The sequence below is a fragment of the Diceros bicornis genome, chromosome 4, assembly GCF_020826845.1.
Source record: "Diceros bicornis minor isolate mBicDic1 chromosome 4, mDicBic1.mat.cur, whole genome shotgun sequence".
Lineage (NCBI taxonomy): Eukaryota > Metazoa > Chordata > Mammalia > Perissodactyla > Rhinocerotidae > Diceros > Diceros bicornis.
In genome coordinates, this window is record NC_080743.1 from 100901063 (window position 1) to 100922727 (window position 21665).

A 21665-nucleotide genomic window follows, 5' to 3' on the forward strand; every position below is an offset into this window, starting at 1 on the left:
CGGGGGAATACAATTCGGTCCATAAGAGTATCGGTACTTTTTTTTTTTTTGAGAATTCATCTCTACCCCTTTCTCAGAGTGATCCTACCTCAATTCCAGGGTCCGGCTCCGGTTCGTGTAAGCCGATAGCACTCCCAGCCCTCTCACCACTGACTGATTAGGGGACGGACGCCTAATCCAGCAAGAGGCAGTGCACTTCAGGGAGACTTCTGCTGAGACCTCTGGGAAAGACAAGTTTCCCTTCTCTTCTGAGAGAGACCCAGGGAGGAACCCCCATAAGGGAGAGGATGGAGCTTCAGGTGGGTGGGAGCAGGGGGTCTCCACGTGTCACATGGGGATAATTCAACCCTGCAGAAGGCGGAGAGTGATCCTTCGTGTCACTGTTTGAGTTACTGACGGAGCATTTCCTGGAGCAAGCCCTACCTGTGGGTTTTTAAATTACATACATGTTTACACTGAAAATTCCCTTTAGTAAAGGGGGACGTGTGTACAGCAACAGATGGAAACTAGACTTTGGTGGTGAACATGATATAGCGTATACAGAAGTTGAAATAGAGTGATGTACACCTGAAATTTATATAATGTTATAAACCAATGTTACCTCAATAAAAAATAATTCTCTTTAATTTTTAAGCCAGTTAGAGTTGAGTTTTCTATCACTTGTAACTGACAATGCTACCAGAACCCAAAATGTCCCTAGAATGTTGGCTGAACACATAGGCTTCCCACTGCCTCCATTTTATGTATAGAAAAAAGTGTCCCTCCCCACGCCTGCCGGCTTGTCTGGGCGCAGCCCCAGCCCTCTGCGGGGGCCTCCACCATGGACTATCTGCTCTCTCCTCAATTTCCAAACTTTTCTCAACTGGCTCCCTGCCTCAGAGAGAAACATCTCCAACTTTCTCTCATAACAAAACCAAAAGATTATTCTTTGTATCCCACAGCGTCCCTATAGATACCTGATTTTGTTTCCCTCCATCTCTCTTTTTTTTGAACACATTTTTTTTAAATTTTATTTTTTAACAGCTTTATTAGGTGTAATTGTTGAGGTGTAATTGTTATACATGGTTTTTCCTTTTTTTTCTTTTTGGTGAGGAAGAGTGGCCTTGAGCTAACATCTGTACCAATCTTCCTCTATTTTGCATGTGGGATGCTGCCACAGCATGGGCTTGATGAGTGCTGTAGGTCTGCACCTGGGATCTGAACCCGCAACCCCTGGGCCGCCTAAGTGGAGTGTGCCGAACTTAACCACTACACCACCGGGCTGGCCCTAGCCTCCATCTCTTCTTATCAAAGTTTTTTTTGTGTGTTTTTGTTTTTTAAAGAGTGGTCTATGGCTTCTGCCTTTACTTATTTAGTTCTCATTCACCCTCATCCAACCACACCCTGGAATTCTCCTCTCCAGACCTCCCAGTGGCCTCCTGATGGCCAAATCCAGTGTCCTCACTCTTCATCTTGCCAGACCTCTTGGAGGCATGAGTAATTGTTAACCACTCCATCCATCCCTCCTAACGTTCTTTCCTCCTTGGCCTCTGAACCACCACTCTGGGGCCTCCTCGTCTCTCTGGCCCTCCCAACACTCATGGCAGCATTGGTGACACTGCTGGATCTTCTTCTTCTGCCTGATGTTCTCAGTGTCTCTATTGGGGTCCTGTCCCTCCATCTGTATTCCCCGTCTTTGTTGGTGGTATCCACCCAAGTCATCCAGGCCAGACACCTGGGAATCACCCTTAATCCCACCTCTTTTCACATCTCACACCCAGGCACCAAGGCGCCTGCACTGTCTCCTCCCCAGTATCTCCCATTCCCCTCCCTTCTCCACGTTCCCACCCATCTTCCCTTTGATATACACCATGTCTCGTGGACTACTGCAACAACCTCCCAACTGGTCTCCTTCCAGTCCATTCTCCATGTTGCTATTACAGTGAATTTTCTAAACCTCCATCTGATATGTCAGTGCTCTGCTGAAACTCTTCACTAGCACCCCACCAATCTGTAAGATCAGACCCAAACTCCCCAGTGTAGCATATGAGGCTCCTGGAGATCAGGTGTCTGCAGGCCACTCCAACCCCACCCAAACCCTAAATGCTTCCGAACTGAAGGATGTGCCATTTCTAAGCGTGCCACACCATCTACAACCTCCATACTTTACAGGCACCACCCTCTGTGCCTGGAAAGGCCTTCCCTCCTTGTCAAGTGGTTAATTCCCACTCAGTCTTCACGACCCCGCTGCTCAGACATCTTCCGCTCAGCGAAGAATCCCCTGTGCTCCCTCTGTGCCCCGCACCTCCACCCCCAGCAGAGCTGAGAGAGTCCATCTCCACTCTCTCTTAAACCTGCCTCTGAACCTGGGGCACTCAGCACACTGGAAAAACCATATGTCGAAATTAAGGGTTGAGACCTTTCTGTAAAGGTCTGGATAGTAAATACTTTAGGCTTTGTGAGACAGACAGTCTCTGTCACAACTACTGAACTTCACCATTGTAGTGTGAGAGCAGCAATAGACAGTAAGTGATAAATGGGCGTGGCTATGTTCCAATAAAACTTTATTTACAAAAACAGGCGGTGGGCTGGAAGTGGCCCAAGGGCTGTAGTTTGCTCACCACTGGCTTAAACGTCCTCCCCTCTTTGTGGAATTCTTGAAGCTTAGACCACGCGCTGCTCATTCTTGAGTCCCCCATGCCTGGCATGGTCCCTGGCGGGGAATATTTATGGAATGGAAGATTCAAGTAAAGGTCTCAATCTTGCCACTATTTTTTGTAAATTACTTGTTTTCCAAGTCTGTTTTTTAAATCTCAGGAATGGAAATAAATATTCCTGCTTTGCCTGCTTCAACTGGCTGCTGTGAGAATCAAGTGGGCGATGCACGGGAACGCGAAGCACCACGCACACGTGAGTTGCTTTTACTGTTCTTACTGCATTCCCTCCTGATGGGCTCAGGTGATGCCACTACACGCAAGGCCATCAGGTTTTCTCTGAATATCGGGTACACCTAAGTTCAAGAGAGGGCCTGTGATCTGTCCAGCATTCTGCCCATAGAGTGGCTGGTCTGGGGCTTAGCCGCAGGCCACTCTCTGCCCTACAGCATCCTCCTGCCCTGGGAGTGAGGTTCCTCAGACCACGCCTCCTCTTCCTGTCACTCCACTTGCCTTCTCCCTGATTTCAGATTCCAGAGGTGCCCCTGTGCAGGGTGTGAGAGAAAGTGTGTGCAACAGATGATGGCCTCCCTGAGACATGAGAGTTATAATCAATGGGACATGATGACCTACCGGTAGTAGTGGTGAGAAGAAGGATGGCATCAAGGTTTCTAGGTTGGGAAACTGGATTAGGATGATGTTAATAACTGGCATCAAAAGTACAGAGAGGGGAATAAATCTGGTAGTGGTTGGGGCGCAGGGAGATCATGAGCTCGGGACTGAATGTGTTCAGTTTGCAATGCCTCAGAGCCATGAACAAAACCGTCCTGCCGGTACTCCTCGGCTGTGTGCCTGAATTAATGCCCAGGGACACACCCACAGGTCAGCGCTCAGAATAAACTAATGAAATGACCAGGACAGTATCACAAGAACCAACCAAGGCATACACTCACACATCACTGCTATAGATGCTGTGGGAACAGAGAGATAATAAAAGCCCAACAGAGCCAAAGCACAAAGCAGCCACTGTGCACTAGATTAAAAAAAAACAAACACAGGGCCTGCCCCATGGTGCAGCGGTTAAGTGCGTGTGCTCACTGCTGGCGGCCTGGGTTCGGATCCCAGGCACGCACCGACACACTGCTTGTCAGGCCACGCTGTGGCGGCGTCCCACACAAAGTGGAGGAAGATCGGCATGGATGTTAGCTCAGGGCCAGTCTTTCTCAGCAAAAAGAGGAGGATTGGCATGGATGTTAGCTCAGGGCTGATCTTCCTCACAAAAAAAAAAAAAAGAAAGAAAGAAAACACAACAGGGCTCACTACTAGAGATGCCCAGAAGCAGCCTGTGCAGAAAGCAGAGAGAGGAGCCGAAACAAAAGAAATGGAGACACCAAACAAGGAGTGGGAAGGGCCATGTGTTGGAGATCGGAACCGCTCAGATGCATCTCACTCCCGCTAGAGGGCTCAACGCAGACAGGCGTGCAGGCCCTCTTCACTGGAACCCGCGACTGGGAAGTAAGGTATTTCTCAAGTAATTTGCTACCAGTACAAACCAATAACAGTTGCAAATTTTTTATACATGCATATAAACCGAGTGGCTCGGGTTACCACTATAATAATCACATTCTCATTCACTTTCCATTTTCTTCCTTGAAGAATAAAGAGCCAGCGTGTGTCCTGCCTGTGGCCACCCTCTATCACATTTGTCTTGGCAGGAAAAGTAGTTGAGGAGCTGGCCTGCGAGACAAAATCCACCCTCCCTGTGGAGCACTCAAGGCCTGTGACGAAGCTCCGGCCGGGCAGCCTCTTCTCCTGCAGCGGCTGCACAGGTGTGTCTCCAGTGCAGGCGGCCTCGCACCACCCCCAGACAGGCCAGGCGCTTTCTGCCCCTTTGGACGTCTTGGCTCCGGCCCTGCTTAGGCGGGAAATGCTAACCCCTTCCTTCTCTATAGCCCAAGTTCCCTTCTTCGCCAAGGCCCCACAAGGCGAGCCTCCAGGACGTGGACCCTCTCTCCCACTGAGAGCAGGCTGCAGTTCCCATGTGCTCCCCAGCACACCACCCTGCTCTGCTCCAGCGGTCACCTCCTCCTGCCTGCGGGGTTATCGTCCCCGCGTCTGTCTCCTGCATCGCACTCTAAACTTCTTGAGCTCAGTCTGTCTTGTCTCCCTCTGCAGTGAGACAGCACAATAAATATCTGGAGGATGAGTAAACAGCCATCTTATCAGATACTTCCTATTACTGAAAGATATTTATGCCATCAATGAATTAGATAATATATTATACAGCCTTGGTTAATATCATATATGATAAAACTACTGTTACAGTATAAGCCTGAGTAATAAATAGCAATAACCTAATAATAATATCTATCGGCAGCCTCTGAAGTAGACCCTGTCCCTGCTCAGCAGACACACTCATCTCCTTTTTTTCTGAAACCGTCCCTCCATTCGCTTTCAGAGCTTTGTCTGACCTCAAGTCAGGGCCATGCTCTTTTCTCTACCCCACAGACAGACTCCCAGAATTTAGGGATTCAGTGCTCCAGGCACTAGCCCCAGAACTGCCATTACCTCCGTTTCCAGCCTCCCCACCCCCTCATCCTGAGGGCTTCAGCTTAGCTGCCCTGGGTTCTGAAATCTACATTCAGCAGAGGGATTGCCCTCAGCACTATGGAGGACCCTCCTCCCCATCTCCCCTCTGATTCCCACTGCCACCTCCCTTATGTCTCTCTCACACCAAGGAAGGAATGATGCAACAGATGGTGACCCCAGCCTGCTCCCCTCCCTCCACTCACAGGCATCTGAAGGCCAGGGGGTGGGTTTCCCAGGAAACTCGAAATGCTCCCTATTGATGATCATCAGCCTGCCCCCAAGAGACAGAGCGCCCAGCAAGGAAGAGAAAGATAGCAGGATCTCTGGAAGAAGAGTAGAAGGGGAGGCAGCAGGGAGGGGCTCCCTGGCCTCCTCTTCAGAGAGCCCCGCCAAAGAATCACATCTCGCCACATCTCCCACTTCAGCCCCCACGGAATGACCGCATGTCTCAGCATCTTTAAGAAAGTCCGTCTGCCCACACAGTCCTCCCACTTCCCCTTGAAGGGCTGGAATTGCACCAAACTCTCTGGGGCATGAGGACTTGACAGCCTAAGAAAGCACTCACCAGCCTGCTTCTAGATCCTGCCTCTCCCCACGCCCAGGAGAGAGACCAGCTTCCTCGCCTGTGTGGGGTCCAACCGGTCGTCTTCTAGGATTTTCCAACAGCCAAGGAAACCTTGTATATGGGAGTCAACTCCCCCCATCCCCCTCCTCCCTTCTCAGGGCTGGAGGGAGGTGGTCTCCATCTGCTCGGTGGCGGTGGCGGGGTTTCATGCTTGGCTCCCTTTCATTGTCAGGGGGAGAGATCTGGGAGGAGTGAGGGCTGTGTGTTAACCACTGATAGTCATCTGCGTGCGGATGGCGGCAGGGGCACCAGCGGGCCTGGCCCCTCCTCTCTCTGTGTCAGCTGAGTTCACAGAGGCCACAGGGTCTCAGCAGGAGTCGGGGGTGGGAGAACAACAGTATCAGGTGGCCCTGATTCCTGCCTGGGGAGCGGGTGGAGGGGGACACCTGGGTTTAGGATTAGGGATTTGGCTGAAAACAGCTGTTTCCTGCTCAACACCCAGAACTAATCTATAGGTTGAAACCTGAGCCACTCGGCTATTTATGAAATTGCGGGTGAGGGAGGGAGGGGATGGGAAAGAAGAAAGGGGAAGAGACCTTTCCCTCAAGGTGACCACCATGACCATCTAGTGTTCACACCAGGCTCTCTAGGGGCGCAAAGCACTTAGGGGATAGCCTGGCGTCATGAGCCACCGGGCGGGCTGGGGCCCCACAAGAAGGCTGCACCCATCAAGAAAGTGCAGCCACTTCTAGGGTGGCAAGTGCATGCATCTCGCTGTCATGGCACAGCTGGTTGGGTCACTAAGCCATGGAGCTCGGACACGGAGACCCGCTGTGTTCTTTTTCTGAACTGCATTGTGTGGGCCTATCACAAATCTTTTAGCCATCTGCTTATAGTGGACCTTTAGGTTGCTTTTATTTATTCTCTCCCCACTACCACGTTGCAGTGAACATCCTAGTACATACAGCCTGATATGTGGACGAAGTAGGGTTGCTGCATCACCCCATCTCTTTGACCCCAGGCCAGCTGGAGCCCAGCACATTTTAGCCTGGCATAGCAAGGGAGCCCAAAGTACACAGGCGGCCTGGTGCACAGGCCCCCCCGGCTGACAGCTCACCACACAGGCCGGTAGTTCCTGGGCACACTGGGAAGGACATCGCTGGTGCTACCATCCAGCCAGCTTTCTAAGGCTCTTTGGGGCTGTGCATTTTCTCATTATTATTATTGCTTATTTGTTCGTCCTCCGAAGGGCAGGATTAGGAAATATACATGGAATGGAAAAGACCCTGAAATGTAGTCAGTGTGGCTGTGGATCAGCGGATCTAACACGCTGTGCAGGGGCTGGCTTAAATAAGGTTTGTGGATATCTGTGCATTTCCATTATCCAGGCTCCACTCACTGGCCCTGCTCATGGTTAACTGAGCTCTGACCAGTCTCCTTCCGTATAGAGATTAGCAGGTAAAGCAGATTGTAAAAGAAACAGAAGTTAACATGTAGGGTATATAACCTTGGCCTTGGAGCCATCAGTGAAACCAAACTGACAAGAGGAAAGACGCCTGGGAGGAAGAGCAGGGAACAATATGCGCCCCCTTCCCCTGGGAGGAATTCTGCCACCTTCTGGAAGCAGGAGAGGAGCCCCCACCTCTCTACAACTCAAGAACTTAGCTCCTAGCTTCTCACTGGACTGGGCTCCCTGTCCTCTACCCTCAGGGAGAAAGCTTCACAGCAATCAGAGACACACCTTGCTTCACAGCTGGAGAGAGAGAGCTGTGAAACTCCGCACCCTCTCCTAGAGGCGGAAGAAGACACCCGGGGTAGCAGCAGCTGTCTCCCCAGGGCTCAGAGGAAGGCTGGAGGGGCAAGTGATCATAATACTATGTGACAGGTCTCCTAGAGTGGGGCCCAAGATTTGGTGGGGGTAAGGAGGAGGGACCAGGGTGAGAGAGATGGAGACTGATGGTAGAAGGCCAGCAAGGAAGGCTTAGATTTAGTATGAAAAGACCTCAGGTTCCTCAAAAGGTGAAACACAGAATTACCACATGACCCAGCAATTCCACTCCTGGGTATACACCAAAGAGACGTGAAAACATTTGTCTATATGAAAACTTGTACATGAACGTTCATAGCAGCATAACTGATAACAGCCAAAAAGTGGAAACAACCCAAATGTCCATCAACAGATGAATGGATAAATAAAATGTGGTATATCTATATAATGGAATATTATTCAGCCATAAAAAGGAATGAAGTACTCATACATGCTACCACATGGAGGAACCTTGACAACACCATGCTAAGTGAAAGAAGCCAGACACAAAAGACCACAGATTGTATGATTCCATTAATATAACATGTCCAGAATAGGCAAACCTATAGAGGTAGAAAGTAGATTAATGGTTGCCTAGGGCTAGAAGAAGACCAGGGTAGGGGGAAACGGAAAGACGCTAATGGGTATGGGGTTTTTCTGGGGTGGTGGGGGAGGTAATGAAAATGTTCTAAAATTAATTGTGGGGATGGGTGCCTAACTCTGTTAATATACTAAAAAACACTGAGTTGTATACTTTAAATAGGTGAATTGTATGGTATGTGAATTATATCTCAATGAAGCTGTTATTTAAAATATTAATGAGAGGGGCCGGCCCCATGGCGTAGTGGTTAAGTGCACACGCTCCGCTGCTGGCGGGCTGGGGTTCAGATCCCGGGCGCGCACCAATGCACCACTTGTCAAGCCATGCTGTGGCGGCGTCCCATATAAAGTGGAGGAAGATGGGCACGGGTGTTAGCCCAGGGCCGGTATTCCTCAGCAAAAAAGAGGAGGATTGGATGGATGTTAGCTCAGGGCTGATCTTCCTCACACACACACACAAAAATTAATGAGAAAAAAGAATTGTATAAGGACTTGGAAGACTGTTAGAAAATTGTGATGCTTCAAAAAGGAAAGTGAATGATTAAATTTATAAATGCAGTTTAAAATGTTCCAAGGAATTTAATTAACTAAATTTATTAATGGGATCAAGCAAGTGATTGTTAAAATTTACAAGATTTATGAAGAGAATTGTAAAATTTGTTGGTTGAAATTAAAAGTTTAAGGAAGAATTAGGTTTTGGGGTTTATAACTTTAATACATTGAATATTGATTTAAAAAAAAAGACCTAGGGCTAAGTTCTTTTATGGCACTTTGAGCAAGTCACAAACTGTCTAGTCCCTACCTCTGTAGTAAATTGCAAAACGCTGTACGAAGGGGACACAGCAGAAAGAGTAGCCCGAGGCCTCAAGCTCTCTCGGCAGCTCTTCTCAAGGGCGGTGGCTGTGCAAACCCCCAGCCATCTTTCTTTCAAAACCCAGCTTCTTCACCCAGGCACTGACCGATGGGTTCCCAAGGCTCCCTGAGTGGGGTGTCCATTTGGAGTTCAGGCCACTGTCCATCTGAGGACCTACCATCTGCACTCATCTGCTCACGACGTCACTAGTGTTAAACTGCTTACACCACCCTCTACTGGTGGGATTCCAAGCCTGGTTTCAACAGACCCAGGTTCTAAAGCCACTTGAAAACAATGGGCTGAGCTCATGCAGGAAAAAAAAGACGGGTGGGTGAAAGAAAGATGACCGCCAGCCCTTTAACCAGACTAGGAGCTTCTTCAGGGCGAGGGCAGTATCTTCCACCTTTTCCCCGCACACCCTTCACAGAAGCGAGCGCCAGCTCAACGCAAAGCAGGGCTGGGCTTTATCCACAGAGCTGAACAATGAGCCAGCTAGGAAATCACGCAGACCAGGGAAGCACACCTAACATGGATTCAGAGATGCAGCTTCATGAGGAAGTCACATATGATCCCCCGGCTCGAGGAAAGGGCACGGACACCTCGGCCATTTACCTGCTGCTCGGCCTTCGGCAATTAGTTTACTTTCTCTCAGAGCCTCAGTTCTCTTGTCTTTAAGAGTGGGATAAATACACTTATTATTACAAGGCGGTTGTGACAATTATTAATTAAATGATTTAATTTAATTCATTTAAAATGAGTTAAGGAGCTAAAGTATATATATAGCATCTCATCCAAGGCCTGGCACAAACCTGGCATTGAAACACCATTGGTCCTTGCTCCTTTCCCCCAAGTTACAGCTGGTGTACTGTTTTGCCACATGGCTTTGGACAAGCTGGGCTTTTGAACCTATAAATCCACTTTGTAGATCTACAAAATACACAATGCCTGTGCAAATAACCATACATTAGCTCTGTGGCCAAGAAGTTATTATTCATTCTTAGAGCCAACGTATGGTTATCTGCACAGGCGCTGTCTACCTTGGACCAGAGAGATGGGAAGGCTCCTGCAAGATCTCAGACCAGCCAGAGCTGCTCTGGGCTCCTCCTCTCCTGCCCCTGCCATGGTCTCCTTAACCAAAGCACTTCAGACTCCTGGAGAATGCCCCCCTTATTCACGACAGCTCCTTCCACCAATGCCCCATGAGCTACGACCTCAACTGCACTTGGCTGGAGTTAGCCCCGCAGAGGGAGCCATGTCAGTTCTTCTGAGGCGACTTCCATCCTACTGTCAATATTGGCTTAGCTGCTGATATTCCAAGGATAGCACATCCCCAGTTGCATTTTTAAAATTCCTGTCTGACGTGATCAGAGGACACAGGGAGGAAAGGACTAAGCCAGCAGGAGGCAACAGCATCTGTTCCTCCCTCCCTCCCTCCCGCCCTCTGCATTTATATCCAATACAGACATCAGTCTGGCTCCAACTGCCATCCCGGCAGGCTTCCACAGGCTGCAGGAGATGTGAAAATATAGGAGCCTGGAGGAGTGGAGGTGGAACAGACAGGGAAGGGTGGTTGCCCGCATTATAAGATAGATGCACCATTTGTCTAGATGTCTGGTGCACAGTGCTGGCAGCTGTGATGCTCACACCAAAGACACTGTTGGCTCCAGCAGTGCACAGGAAAGCTTTGTGTCTCGTGCCCTGAGTAAGTGCGTACACCAGCATGTAGGAGGGCCTCCCTTTGCCACAGCCTGTGGTCCTCCTAGTAGAAACAAGAATTCAGAGGGTGACATGCTGTCTCAAACCCAACAGCCCAGCCTCTGGTAACAAGGCAGGTTTAGTGGGCCAGCAGGAAAGGCAGAGAAGGGGGTAGAAATGACTGCATCACTTCCGCATTAACAAGGTAGACAGCACAAGCTATTAAGGGGAATAGCTTTCCCTGCTGCCACCCCGTCCCCGCACCTAGCCCTGCAGGTCTCAGCGCCCACAGGAGAGGGTGGCTAAGCATGGGTGCTGCCTCAAGGGCCTGGAGTCTGTCCTGGGTTGGGGGCAGGGCCCTTCTCCAGTCAACCCACTGCTGTGTGTCCTGAGCCACGCTGTCTGTTGTCCGTGGTGGCCTTTTGTAATGTTTCTGGAGAGAGGGCCCAGCTCCTCACGCACAGGCAGAGGGACTTAGGAGTGTGAGTGCAATTAACCAGACGGATCCATTTGGAAAGCTGAAGCCCCGGGAAGCTGGGCGGTTTCTCTGCCCTGCCTCTGAGGGCAGGCGTCTGCTCTGAGTGCCTGGTGAGGACCAGGAGCTGGAGCCCTGGGGGTGATGGAGAGGAGGGAGGGGCCAGATCAGCCTGAGTGGGAAGGTGCCTCACGCTGGGGCTGGTGGGGGGAGGAGCAGGGAGGGAGGCGTCAGCCGAGAGCAGATGCCTGGGGCAGCTCCAGATGGCAGTGGCCTCGGAACAAAAGGAGATGAGCCAAAGGGAAGGAGGCCAGAGAAACGGAAGACTCACTCCTTTGAGGCTTCTGAAATGGAGAGGCAACATCAGATTCCTACCTGAACCTGGCCGGAGGCTCCCTCAGAAACAGCTATGCAGTGTTTCCAGTGAGACTCCAACGAGCCACCCTGAAAACACACTGCAGCCCCAAACCAAACGGTCACCCGTGCAGGTCCCAGGGCAGACGGCGGGGATCTGAAGTCAGGTGCTGGCCCACTCTTAGATGTGGAGCTCTGAGCTCCAGCAAAACGTGGGTAATAAGGGGCCCAAGTTCATCGGGTTGTTGTGAGGAGGATTAAATGGGAAATGCACTTCGAGAACAGCGCACGGTGCCTGGTGTGTGGGGAGTACTCAAATTTTGATGATGATGGTGATGATGCTGGTGATCACCCCCTAAAGAAACCTGGATCAGCTCCCCTCCTCTGGAACTTATTGTTCCCTCAACAGCCATATCTCCCTGCTTGTGTGAGTTCTCTGTACTTTTTTCTTTTTTTTAAGGTTTCTCTGTATGTCTGAAAGTCCTGTGACCCTTTGACCCCTCATGATGTGTGGGTGCCTCAGACTGCAGGAGGCAATGTGGTGTCATGGCCAGAAAAACTCCCCACAATTCAGGGCATCTAAATTCTAGTGTGGGCTCTGTTGCTAATTAGTTTTGTGGACCTTGAAGAAATAACTTCTTGAGCCTCAGTTTATTCATCAATCAAATGGGAAGGATGACACCAGCCTTGCTCACATCACAAAACTGTTGTGAATGTCAAACGACACAATTAATGTAAATGGACACACTATAAAAATAAAACTCTGAACCAAGAGTAGGGGCTGCTTGAATAGATGGGAAGCGTACAGAGGTGCAAGCTAGAACAGGTGTGCTCTGCGTGAGGCGGATGCGGCAGGGTGTGACCAGCTGCCAGCCCGATGTGCCGCTGGGCAGTGATGCTGCTACCATCAGAGAAGGGAGGGGCCCCAGGTTCCTTAGGCGGGGATCTGGTTAGGGCAGCCAGAGTGTTTGCGCCCAGGGAGGACTGTGGAGGGGGTATGGAGGTATAGGGGTAGAAAGTAGGGAGGGCACAAGAAAAAGTGCCAAGAGAGGCGGCATAGCGACACAAAGCTGGACTAACTCCCGATCCTGGCACAAACCTGGGGACCTGTTCTCATGCTGTTTTACACATATTTACATGCCCATTATAATCACCTGGTATAGTACATAATCAGAGTCCTCCCAATACAGTAAACCGACAGAATGGTGTCCCCCCCACTGTTGGTCAACACGATCAAGTTCAGTGGTTAGTAACAACGATCGGGTGAAAAGGCCCTGTGGTCAGATGGATTTCCCAGCTGGTCCCTGAAACCTGACACTGTTCTAAGGCAAGTTGTAGCCCTAAAAGGGTCCACACAGAAACTACCTGCATAGAACAATCACATCTGAGCCACTGTTGATAAGATATGAGAAATAACAATGTCCATTACCTAACACATACTCACTGCCAGGCACTGGGCAGGGCTCTGTGTAGGTTTAATCTTTACAACAAGATGTTCACTATTACCCCCACTGTAACCAGGAAACTCAGGCCCGGAGCGGTTACAAATCTTCCTAAGGTCACAAAGCAAGTACAGCTGGACTCGGTACAGACCCCAAATCCATGTCATCAGCACGCTCTGCTCCTACCTTTCAACCCTCCCTGCGTCCCCCCAGACCCATCTCCAACTCTTTCTGGGACAGCAGAACACATCTGGAAAGGGAGCTGGAGTGAGAGAGATAACTGAGGCAGAGACGCCCAGACTCAAGAATAAGGAAACCTTTCTGTTCAGGCCTCCAGGTCAGAGGCCCCCAGCCCTGCAGCCTCCAGGCTGCCGGCTTCTGATTTATCAACAATTACTCCTCAGTTAAAACTGTAGCCCTCACTTCTCGCATGTCATCCCCTGTCCGCCCCGGCCTGAGACTAACACAGGAGTTGCTGGGAACAGCAGGAAATTCTAACCCAGAATGGAACTACGCAGACCTTGGACACAGTGTGTGGCTTCAGCGATGTCAGCCTCGGATGCTTACTGTGCCCTGGACAGCTGTCCATCTGCCAGGGCCCAATGCCCTGCCCAGAGGAGGGGTTCTCGGACTGTCCCCCATATGCCGGAGCTGTCACTCAGGAGGCTCCCAGGTTGTGGAGGCCAGGCTAAGAAGGGATGTGGGTCATAAAAATAGCTGTTTCCCAATCTTTCAATTAAGGTGGACACCGAGACAATGGAAGGCTAACGCCGGCTGACGGCATCTGACGGAGAAGAAGGAGCAAATGCTTCCCCAGTGCCAGCCTCCCTGCAAAGGAGAGCCTTGACGTCTGGCTCCGTGGCCGACTCTGGGGAGGAGGAAGGAGATGTCCTCTCAGGAGATTTCAGGGACCAGGCAAAGACTCTCTCTCATCAAAGAGCAGGGGCAGGAGGCAAGAATTCCCCCACCCCCTCCCCCGAGACCTGTGCCCCAGGCCCGAGCCCCACTCACCGTCTCTGCTTCATTCAGCCTCCTCCCTGCAACACCAGAGGAGGCTCCCTTCCAGGCTGCAATGGGAAGGAAAACTCCAGTATCCCAAACTGCACATAAGTTGATCAACCTGTCTCAAAGCAAGCACAAAAAACCGAGGGTCACTCTGGGAAAGAAAAAGAGGAGGCTTTGTGGTTTGCAGCTTGTTCATTCACTGGCGAAATTATATCTTTGCCCACACTGCTTTGGAAAGTTTTGCATAGCATAACGGCATCTTTGTTCAGATTCTGCAAGATGCCCAGGCATGTTAGCCGTTGGAGGGGATCGGCTGTCTCATTCATCAGATCATCATTAGTGCCCTGACACCATTATCTAATCGCCGATTCCCTATTCACCTGAAGGACTTAAACTGTATCTCGAAGAATCTCGCCTACATCCAAGAGAGGGAGAATTACCCATAATTATCTCATTAATTTTCCTAACTTACTTAGGAGAACTATTCTGTTTTTCTTCCCCATCTACAGCTAATCAAACCGAGTTCACAATAAACAAATCTATGACACATTGAAAGGAGATCTAACCTTAGGGTTAGGGGATGTGGACTGTTAACTTCTAGCTTGTTATGTCATTGAGGGTGGATCACTTCCCTACACGTGTCTCAGCTTCTTCATCTGTGAAATGGGAAGAAGGTGCAGTAGAGTGGTCAGACCACTGGGCCATTAGCTAACATTTTAGAGGCTCAAGTCCCAGGTCCAGTCCTTTTGGGCAATCATTGAACTTTTCTCAGTACAGATAACATATCTCATTTAATCATTTGCTTTAATATTAAAACGTGTCTGCAGGGGCTAGCCCAGTGGCATAGTGGTTAAGTTCACGTGCTCCGCTTCAGTGGCCTGGAGTTCGCAGGTTTGGATCCCAGGCACAGATCTATACACCACTCATCAAGCCAAGCTGTGCTGGTGTCCCACATACAAAATAGAGGAACACTGGCACAGATGCTAGCTCAGGGACAATCTTCCTCACTAAAAAAAAAAAAGTGTCTGCAGAAAATTGTAAAATCCACCTTTGTAGGGGGTAATGTAGCAATACCTATCAAAACAAGTATGCATTTATTCTTTGACCCTGCAATCCCAGTTCTAGGAATCTACTTGGAATATATCCTATACGCCTATGTTGTGATCTCCAAAACTACCGTTAAGTGAAAAAAACATGATAGGAAAAAGTGTGTTTAATATGCCACCGCTTATTTAAGAAAGAGGGAGGAATGCAAAGATATATATGTATTTGCTTATATTTTTAAAAAGACAATAAGAGATAAAGCATAAAATAAATTTTAAAAGACCTATAGGGAGGGGGAGGAATGAGGTGGAGGGGACAGGGACATACGCTGGACTCAAAACAGACCTTTTTTTGTGGATTTGCTTTGGAACGTGTAAATATCTGACATAATTATAAAATATAATTAATATTTAAAAAAGGAACTTCTAACATAAAAATAAAATGCAATAAGTGAGTCTATGTGTCCAGTCGGTTGGTATAACTACACACAGAAATTAAAACACAGTGATTTGACTGTAGATCCTAAGAAGGATCTATTTTAAGGATAAAAAGAACTGCCCCTCACCCCCAAATCCTAAACTGTTTCAATAATCATATTGATGGTACTCCAGTATTATTATTGTTGTTGTTGTTGTTATTCTGAGACTTTTGTATGTGTATCATGGGATAAATCAAATGAGTAATAATATTGATGTTGCTGAGAAAGAAGAGCTTCTTGTTGAAAGGAGATACAAATATAAGATTGATGAGATCAGGTAAAAATTCTGTAGTCCTGATTGTGCACTGAGAGTATCAGTGTGAACCCCACATGTTTGATCTTACACACATGTGCGTGCACACGCACAAACACGCACGCACACACCACACCCATGCACGCACCCACACACATTCGTGCGCACACACTTCCTAGCTCTGTTCACTGTAAGGCCTAGAAACGAGGATCATCCTGGTAGCATGAGCACCCCTAGCAATCAGATTACAAACTCTAAATACCATCCCGCCCAAAGGAATCAGGCTTCCTTGGAGAAATGTCTGATGCAGCAAACGTACAAGATGAGCCTAGTACATCTCATCACACCAAAAAAGCAAACCAAGTGTCAAAGACTACTGGTGTCACGTCAAAAGGACTCAGAAGCCAACCAGAGTAAGGCTTCCATGGCCAAGCTGAGCATCGAAAAGGATCATAACTGCAAGAGATTGAAACACAACAAATATGTAAAATCTACGAATCCCTAAGAATATTTTTTAAAACCCCAAATAACGCATTTCGAGGATGTTAGGGAAATACTTCATTATTTTGAAAACTGGTCAACAAGGTAAAAGGAGGAGTGGGCAGGCGTAGTACAGCTGAGACAAGATTGGCCTTGTATTGATAATTGTCGAAGAGAGTGATGGATACATCAGGTTCATTATATTATTCTCTCCTCTTTTGTAAAACAGTTTCAAAATAAAAATAAATTTTAAATGACAGAACAGGTTGAGAAACAAGAAATCATTAGAATGCTAATTCTTGAAACTCTTTTGAACCCAAGTCATTTAATCCTAACAATCCAGTATAACGACAGAGGATACAGATATTATTATCCCAACTTTACACTAGAGGAAATAGGTGTAAAGAATCCCTTGAGTCAGGATTCAAACCCACATGTTCTTATCCCAAAGGCCCACTACTTCACAATTGTCTCTGTAATATCCTCATTTTTAAATCTGGGTTAATAAAACTTTCCTTGCCTATATGAGGGTATTGGAGGGCTACAATGAGATAATGTATGGGAAAACACTTAGAAAACAAATCTTTGTACAAATATTTTGCTGTCAATTGATAATTGGGGATCAGATCTGCCCTATGGGGTTGCTGTGAGGATCCAATGAGAGCTATGATTTGAAGACAGATGGACAGACATAAAGACAGACAGACAGAGTACCCTTAGAGATGAGTGAGATTACAGCCACCAGCAATGCTTTTATCATCACTCATAGGACTTCAGGGTTAAATGAGAAGTGAGACTTTGAACCCAGGGTATAGACTCTCCACCTGACCCAGGGACAGGAGGATTCCAGGAAGGACACCTGACGCTCTGGGAAAGAACAGGGATCAAAAAAGACAGCTGATATCTTGCAGACTGCAAGAAGAGCGGCTCTCAGGCACGTGGTGGGGACCGTGGCCAGGCTGCTGAGCGTCCCCGGCACTGCCTCCAGATTCCAGAAGGCAGAGTGCGGCACCCAGGCAGCAGACACCTGCTGGGTTCCTCTGAATGAGGCCTGGCTGGAGGGGGCATAGTGGGCAATGGAAGGTGCTCTCCAGGGACAAGAGGAAGACAAAGCCTGTCCAACTGACTGATGACAGGAAGGAGTGTCTGGGGTTGCTCGCCAGCTCCCAGACTGCTCTCTCTTGGCGTTCAGATCTTAACGTCTGCCTGGGGAGTAGCACAGACTTCTCCTCAGCAAACGCTTCTTCTCAGATTGTCCTTCCCTCTGCCACAGAATAAAAGCGGGTCTGGGGATTCTCTCACACTTTCTCACCTTGGAATTCTATGACTCTATAAGTGCATATTTCTGAAGGAGGACAAAATCAAACTTCTCCTGACTCCTGGGTCATGTGCCTCCTCCCCCTGGCTACCTAGTCTTTGCTCAGGGAACAAACACTCATTCTGTTTCTGTTTCTATTTCTCTCTTGAGGTTCTTAAACACTTAAAAAATTATTCTATTTGTTTTCTGAATAGGTAATCCCTTCACATGATATGAAACTGAAAAGATACAAAAAAATATACAGGAAAAGTATATATAAGTAAATTTCCCTCCCAACCTTGTCCCGCAGCTTCCCAGTTCAACTCAGCCCCTCTCCTGGCCAGCCAGTTACCAGTCTCTTGTGTATCCTTCCAGAGACTGTCTACGTACACATAGATATATACATATATATTTTAAAAAGTATAGCATAGTATACGTATTTTCCCCCTACCTTGCTTTTTTCAGTTAACAAATATCTTAGCTATCTTTCTGTATTACTTCATATAAATCTGCCTTACTCCTTTTAGCAGCTGCACAGTGTTCCACTGTGTGAACATATCATGATTATTTAGTCAGTCCTTTACTGGTAGACATCTAGGATGTTTGTAATCACTGAAAATGGAACACTGCTGCAATACGTATCTTTGGATAAATGTGATTTCTCACATTTGCAAGACTATTTTTAGGATAAATTCTTGGATGCAGAATTTCTGGGTCAAAGGGAATGGCTGAACTGCTCTCCAAGAAGGTAGTGACAATTACACTTCCACCAGCAATATATATAAGAGTTCTGTTTCCCACTCCTTCTCCCACATGCTATGTTACTGGTTTTTTGATCTTTGACAATCTAAGGCACAGAAATTGGTGTCTCTTTTGTTCCCTTATTATGAGCGAGGTTGAGCATTTTTCTTTTCAATTGTTCCTATTCTTTGCCCATTTCTCTACTGGGTAGTTGGCTTATTATTATCAGTTTGAAGGAACTCTTTATTTATTAGGAAAATTACCTCTTTATTTATAAGACGAGCTGCAAATTGTCCAGATCATTATTATCATCCTGACTTTACTTATGTTGTTTTGCCATGCAAAAAATTGTGTTGTTTTTTTTTTTTTTTTTTTTTTTACAGTTTGAATGGATCTTTTCTTTTATCACTATGTTTTGTGTCATACTTAGGCCTTCTTCTTTCAAGATTGTTTTTAAACGTTCCCAAGTTTTCTTTAGCATTTTTCGGTTTAATTTTTTATACTTCAGTCTTTTATCCATCTGGAACTTATTCCGAAATCATGGGAGGGAGGGATATAACTTTATAAATACATACGATGACTTTCCCAACACCATTTATTGAAGAATTCACCTTTTACCCTCTGGTTTGAAATGCCACCTTCAACACAAACTAAATTCCTTTATGTGTTTGAGTCTATTTCTTGATTTTCTCTTCCACTCACGTATTTATCTCTTCATGTGCTAGTACCGTACCATTTTGATTACTGTAGTTTTATAATTGATTTTGTTTTTAAGAATTTTCCTGTTTATTCTTGCTTTTTTCCCCCATATGAACTCCAGAGTCATATTCTCTAATTCTTTTTAAAAAATTGGATGATAATTTTTTGGAATCATATTAAAATTGTAAATGAACTTAGAGAGAATTGACATATTTATGATTTTGAATCTCTCTAAGAATGTGACATACTTTTTAATTCATTCAAATTTTCTTTGGAATCTTTCAATTACATTTTAAAGTTTTCTCATATAGATTATATACATTTTTGTTATGTTTATTACTATGCATTTGATCTTTCACTTATCTGTCTTAAATGATTGTTGCATATTAATTTTGAATTCCACTATTTTGAATTTTATTTTTCTGAATAATCCATCATTCAAAGAGAAACTTTCAAAGGAAATAAAAAAATACATTGAACTGAATGACAATGAAAATACAACATATCCAGATCTGTGGGACACAGCTAAAGCAGTGCCAAGAGGGAAATTTACCACACTAGATGCACACAGCAGAAAAGAGGAAAAGTTTCAAATCCACAATATAAGGTCTCACCTCAAGAAAGAAGAAAAAGAGGAGCAAAATAAACCCAAAGCAAGTAGAAGGAAGGAAATAATAAAGAACAGAAATCAATGAATATAAAATAAAATAAAATAAAAACAGTACAGAAAAATCAATGAAATGAGCTGGTTCTTTGAAAAGATTAATAAAATTGACAAACCTCTAGCAAAACTGAAGAAGTAAAAAGGAGAGATGACACCACTGCCAATATCAGGAATGAAGAAGAGGACGTCATTGCAGACCTTGCAGACATCAAAAGGATAATAAGAAAATACTACCAACAATCCTGCATAAACATAAAAACTTAGTCAAAATGGGCCAGTTCCTCAAAAAACACAAACTACCACAACTCCCAATACGTAACAGATCATTTGAATAGCTTTATAATTATTAAAGAAATTGAATTCATATTTTAAAAACTCCCAAAAAAGAAATCTCCAGGCCCAGACTGTTTCACTGCAGAATTCTAACAAAATTTTAAGGAAGAATCAACACTAATTCTATAAAATCTCTTCCAGACTACAGAATAGGAAAGAACACTTCTCATCAATTTTTATGAAGCTAGTGTTACCCTAACGAGACAAAGACAGTACAGAAAAAAAATAAAACTATTAGCAAATAGAATTCAGCAATATATAAAAAGAATTATACACCATGACCAAGTAGGGTTCATTCCAGGGGTGCCAGCCTGGTTTAATATTCTAAAATCAATGTAATCTACCATATTAATAAGCTAACGAAGAAAAATCACATGAGCATATCAATCAATGCAGAAAAAGCATGATAAAAATTCAATACTCATTCATGATTAAAAAACTCTCAGAAAAACAGAAATTGAGAGAAACTTCCTCAACTTGATTTTTTAAAATCTACAACTAACATTATACTTAATGGCAAAAGACTGAATGCTTTCCCCCAAAAATTAGAGACAAGGCAAGGATGTCCACGTTCACCACTCTTATTCAATGCAGTGCTAGAAGTTCTAGCCAGTGGAATAAGTCGAGAAAAGGAAATAAAGGGCATACAGGTCAGAGAGGAAGAAATAAAATTGTTTCCATGTGCAGATACGATGATGGTCTATGTAGAAAATCCCAAGAAATCTATAAAAAAATCTCTTAGAACTAACAAACGGAGTCATCAAGGTCTCAGGATACAAGATAAATATACAAAAATCAATTGTATCTCTATATACAAACAATGAACACATGGAAAAATTAAATATAAAATACCATGTATAGTCCCTTAAAAAATAAAACACTCAGGTATAAAATGAACAAAATATGTACAAGATTTGTATGTTGAAAACTTCAAACCTATGAAAGAAATCAAAGATCTAAATAAATATAATGTTCTTGGACTGGAAGACTCAACATAGTAAAGATACTCATTTTCCACAAATTGATAATACCAGTTTAATGCAGCCTCTATCAAAATCCCAGTAAGATTTTTAGGAGACATAGACAGATTATTCTAAAATTTATATGGAAAGACAACTAGAGAAACAGACACACAAATCAATGGAACAGAATAGAGAACCCAGAAATAGACCAACACAAATATGCTCAACTGATTTTTGACAAAGATGCAAAAGCAATGGAGGAAGAGACAGTCTTTTCATCCAATGGTGCTGAAGCAACTGGACATCCATAGGCAAAGGAAAAAAACATTCTTAACCTAAGTCCTTATACAAAAGTGGGCTCAAAATGGATGGTGGACTTGTAAAACGTAAAACGACAAAATTTGTAGAATAAAAACAAAAGGAAATCTTTGAGATCTAGGGCTAGGCAAATAGTTCTTAGATTTGACACCAGAAGCATGATCCATAAAAGGAAAAGTGATAAACTAGACTTTATCAAAATTAAAAACTTTTTGCTCTGTAAAAGAGAATGAAGAGTGGTAGAAACCACATGTATGGCAAAGAACCAGCTCCGGAATACATAAAGAACTCTCAAAACTCAGCTGTAAAAATGAAACAATCCAATTAGAACATGGCCAAAAACATGAAAAAACATTTCACCAAAGTAGATACTTAGAT

General features: G+C 45.7%; 1 protein-coding gene across 6 annotated transcripts in view; it reads right to left on the minus strand.

Moving 5' to 3' along the window:
* NFASC (neurofascin) overlaps nucleotides 1–21665 on the minus strand; it is a 180941-nt gene that overhangs the window by 83335 nt on the left and 75941 nt on the right. For all 6 annotated transcript variants that reach the window (XM_058540252.1, XM_058540251.1, XM_058540253.1 and 3 more), the window contains exon 2: nucleotides 14025–14133. In XM_058540252.1, the coding sequence (XP_058396235.1) occupies nucleotides 14025–14133 (109 nt within the window). The remainder of the gene's footprint in view (nucleotides 1–14024; nucleotides 14134–21665) is intronic.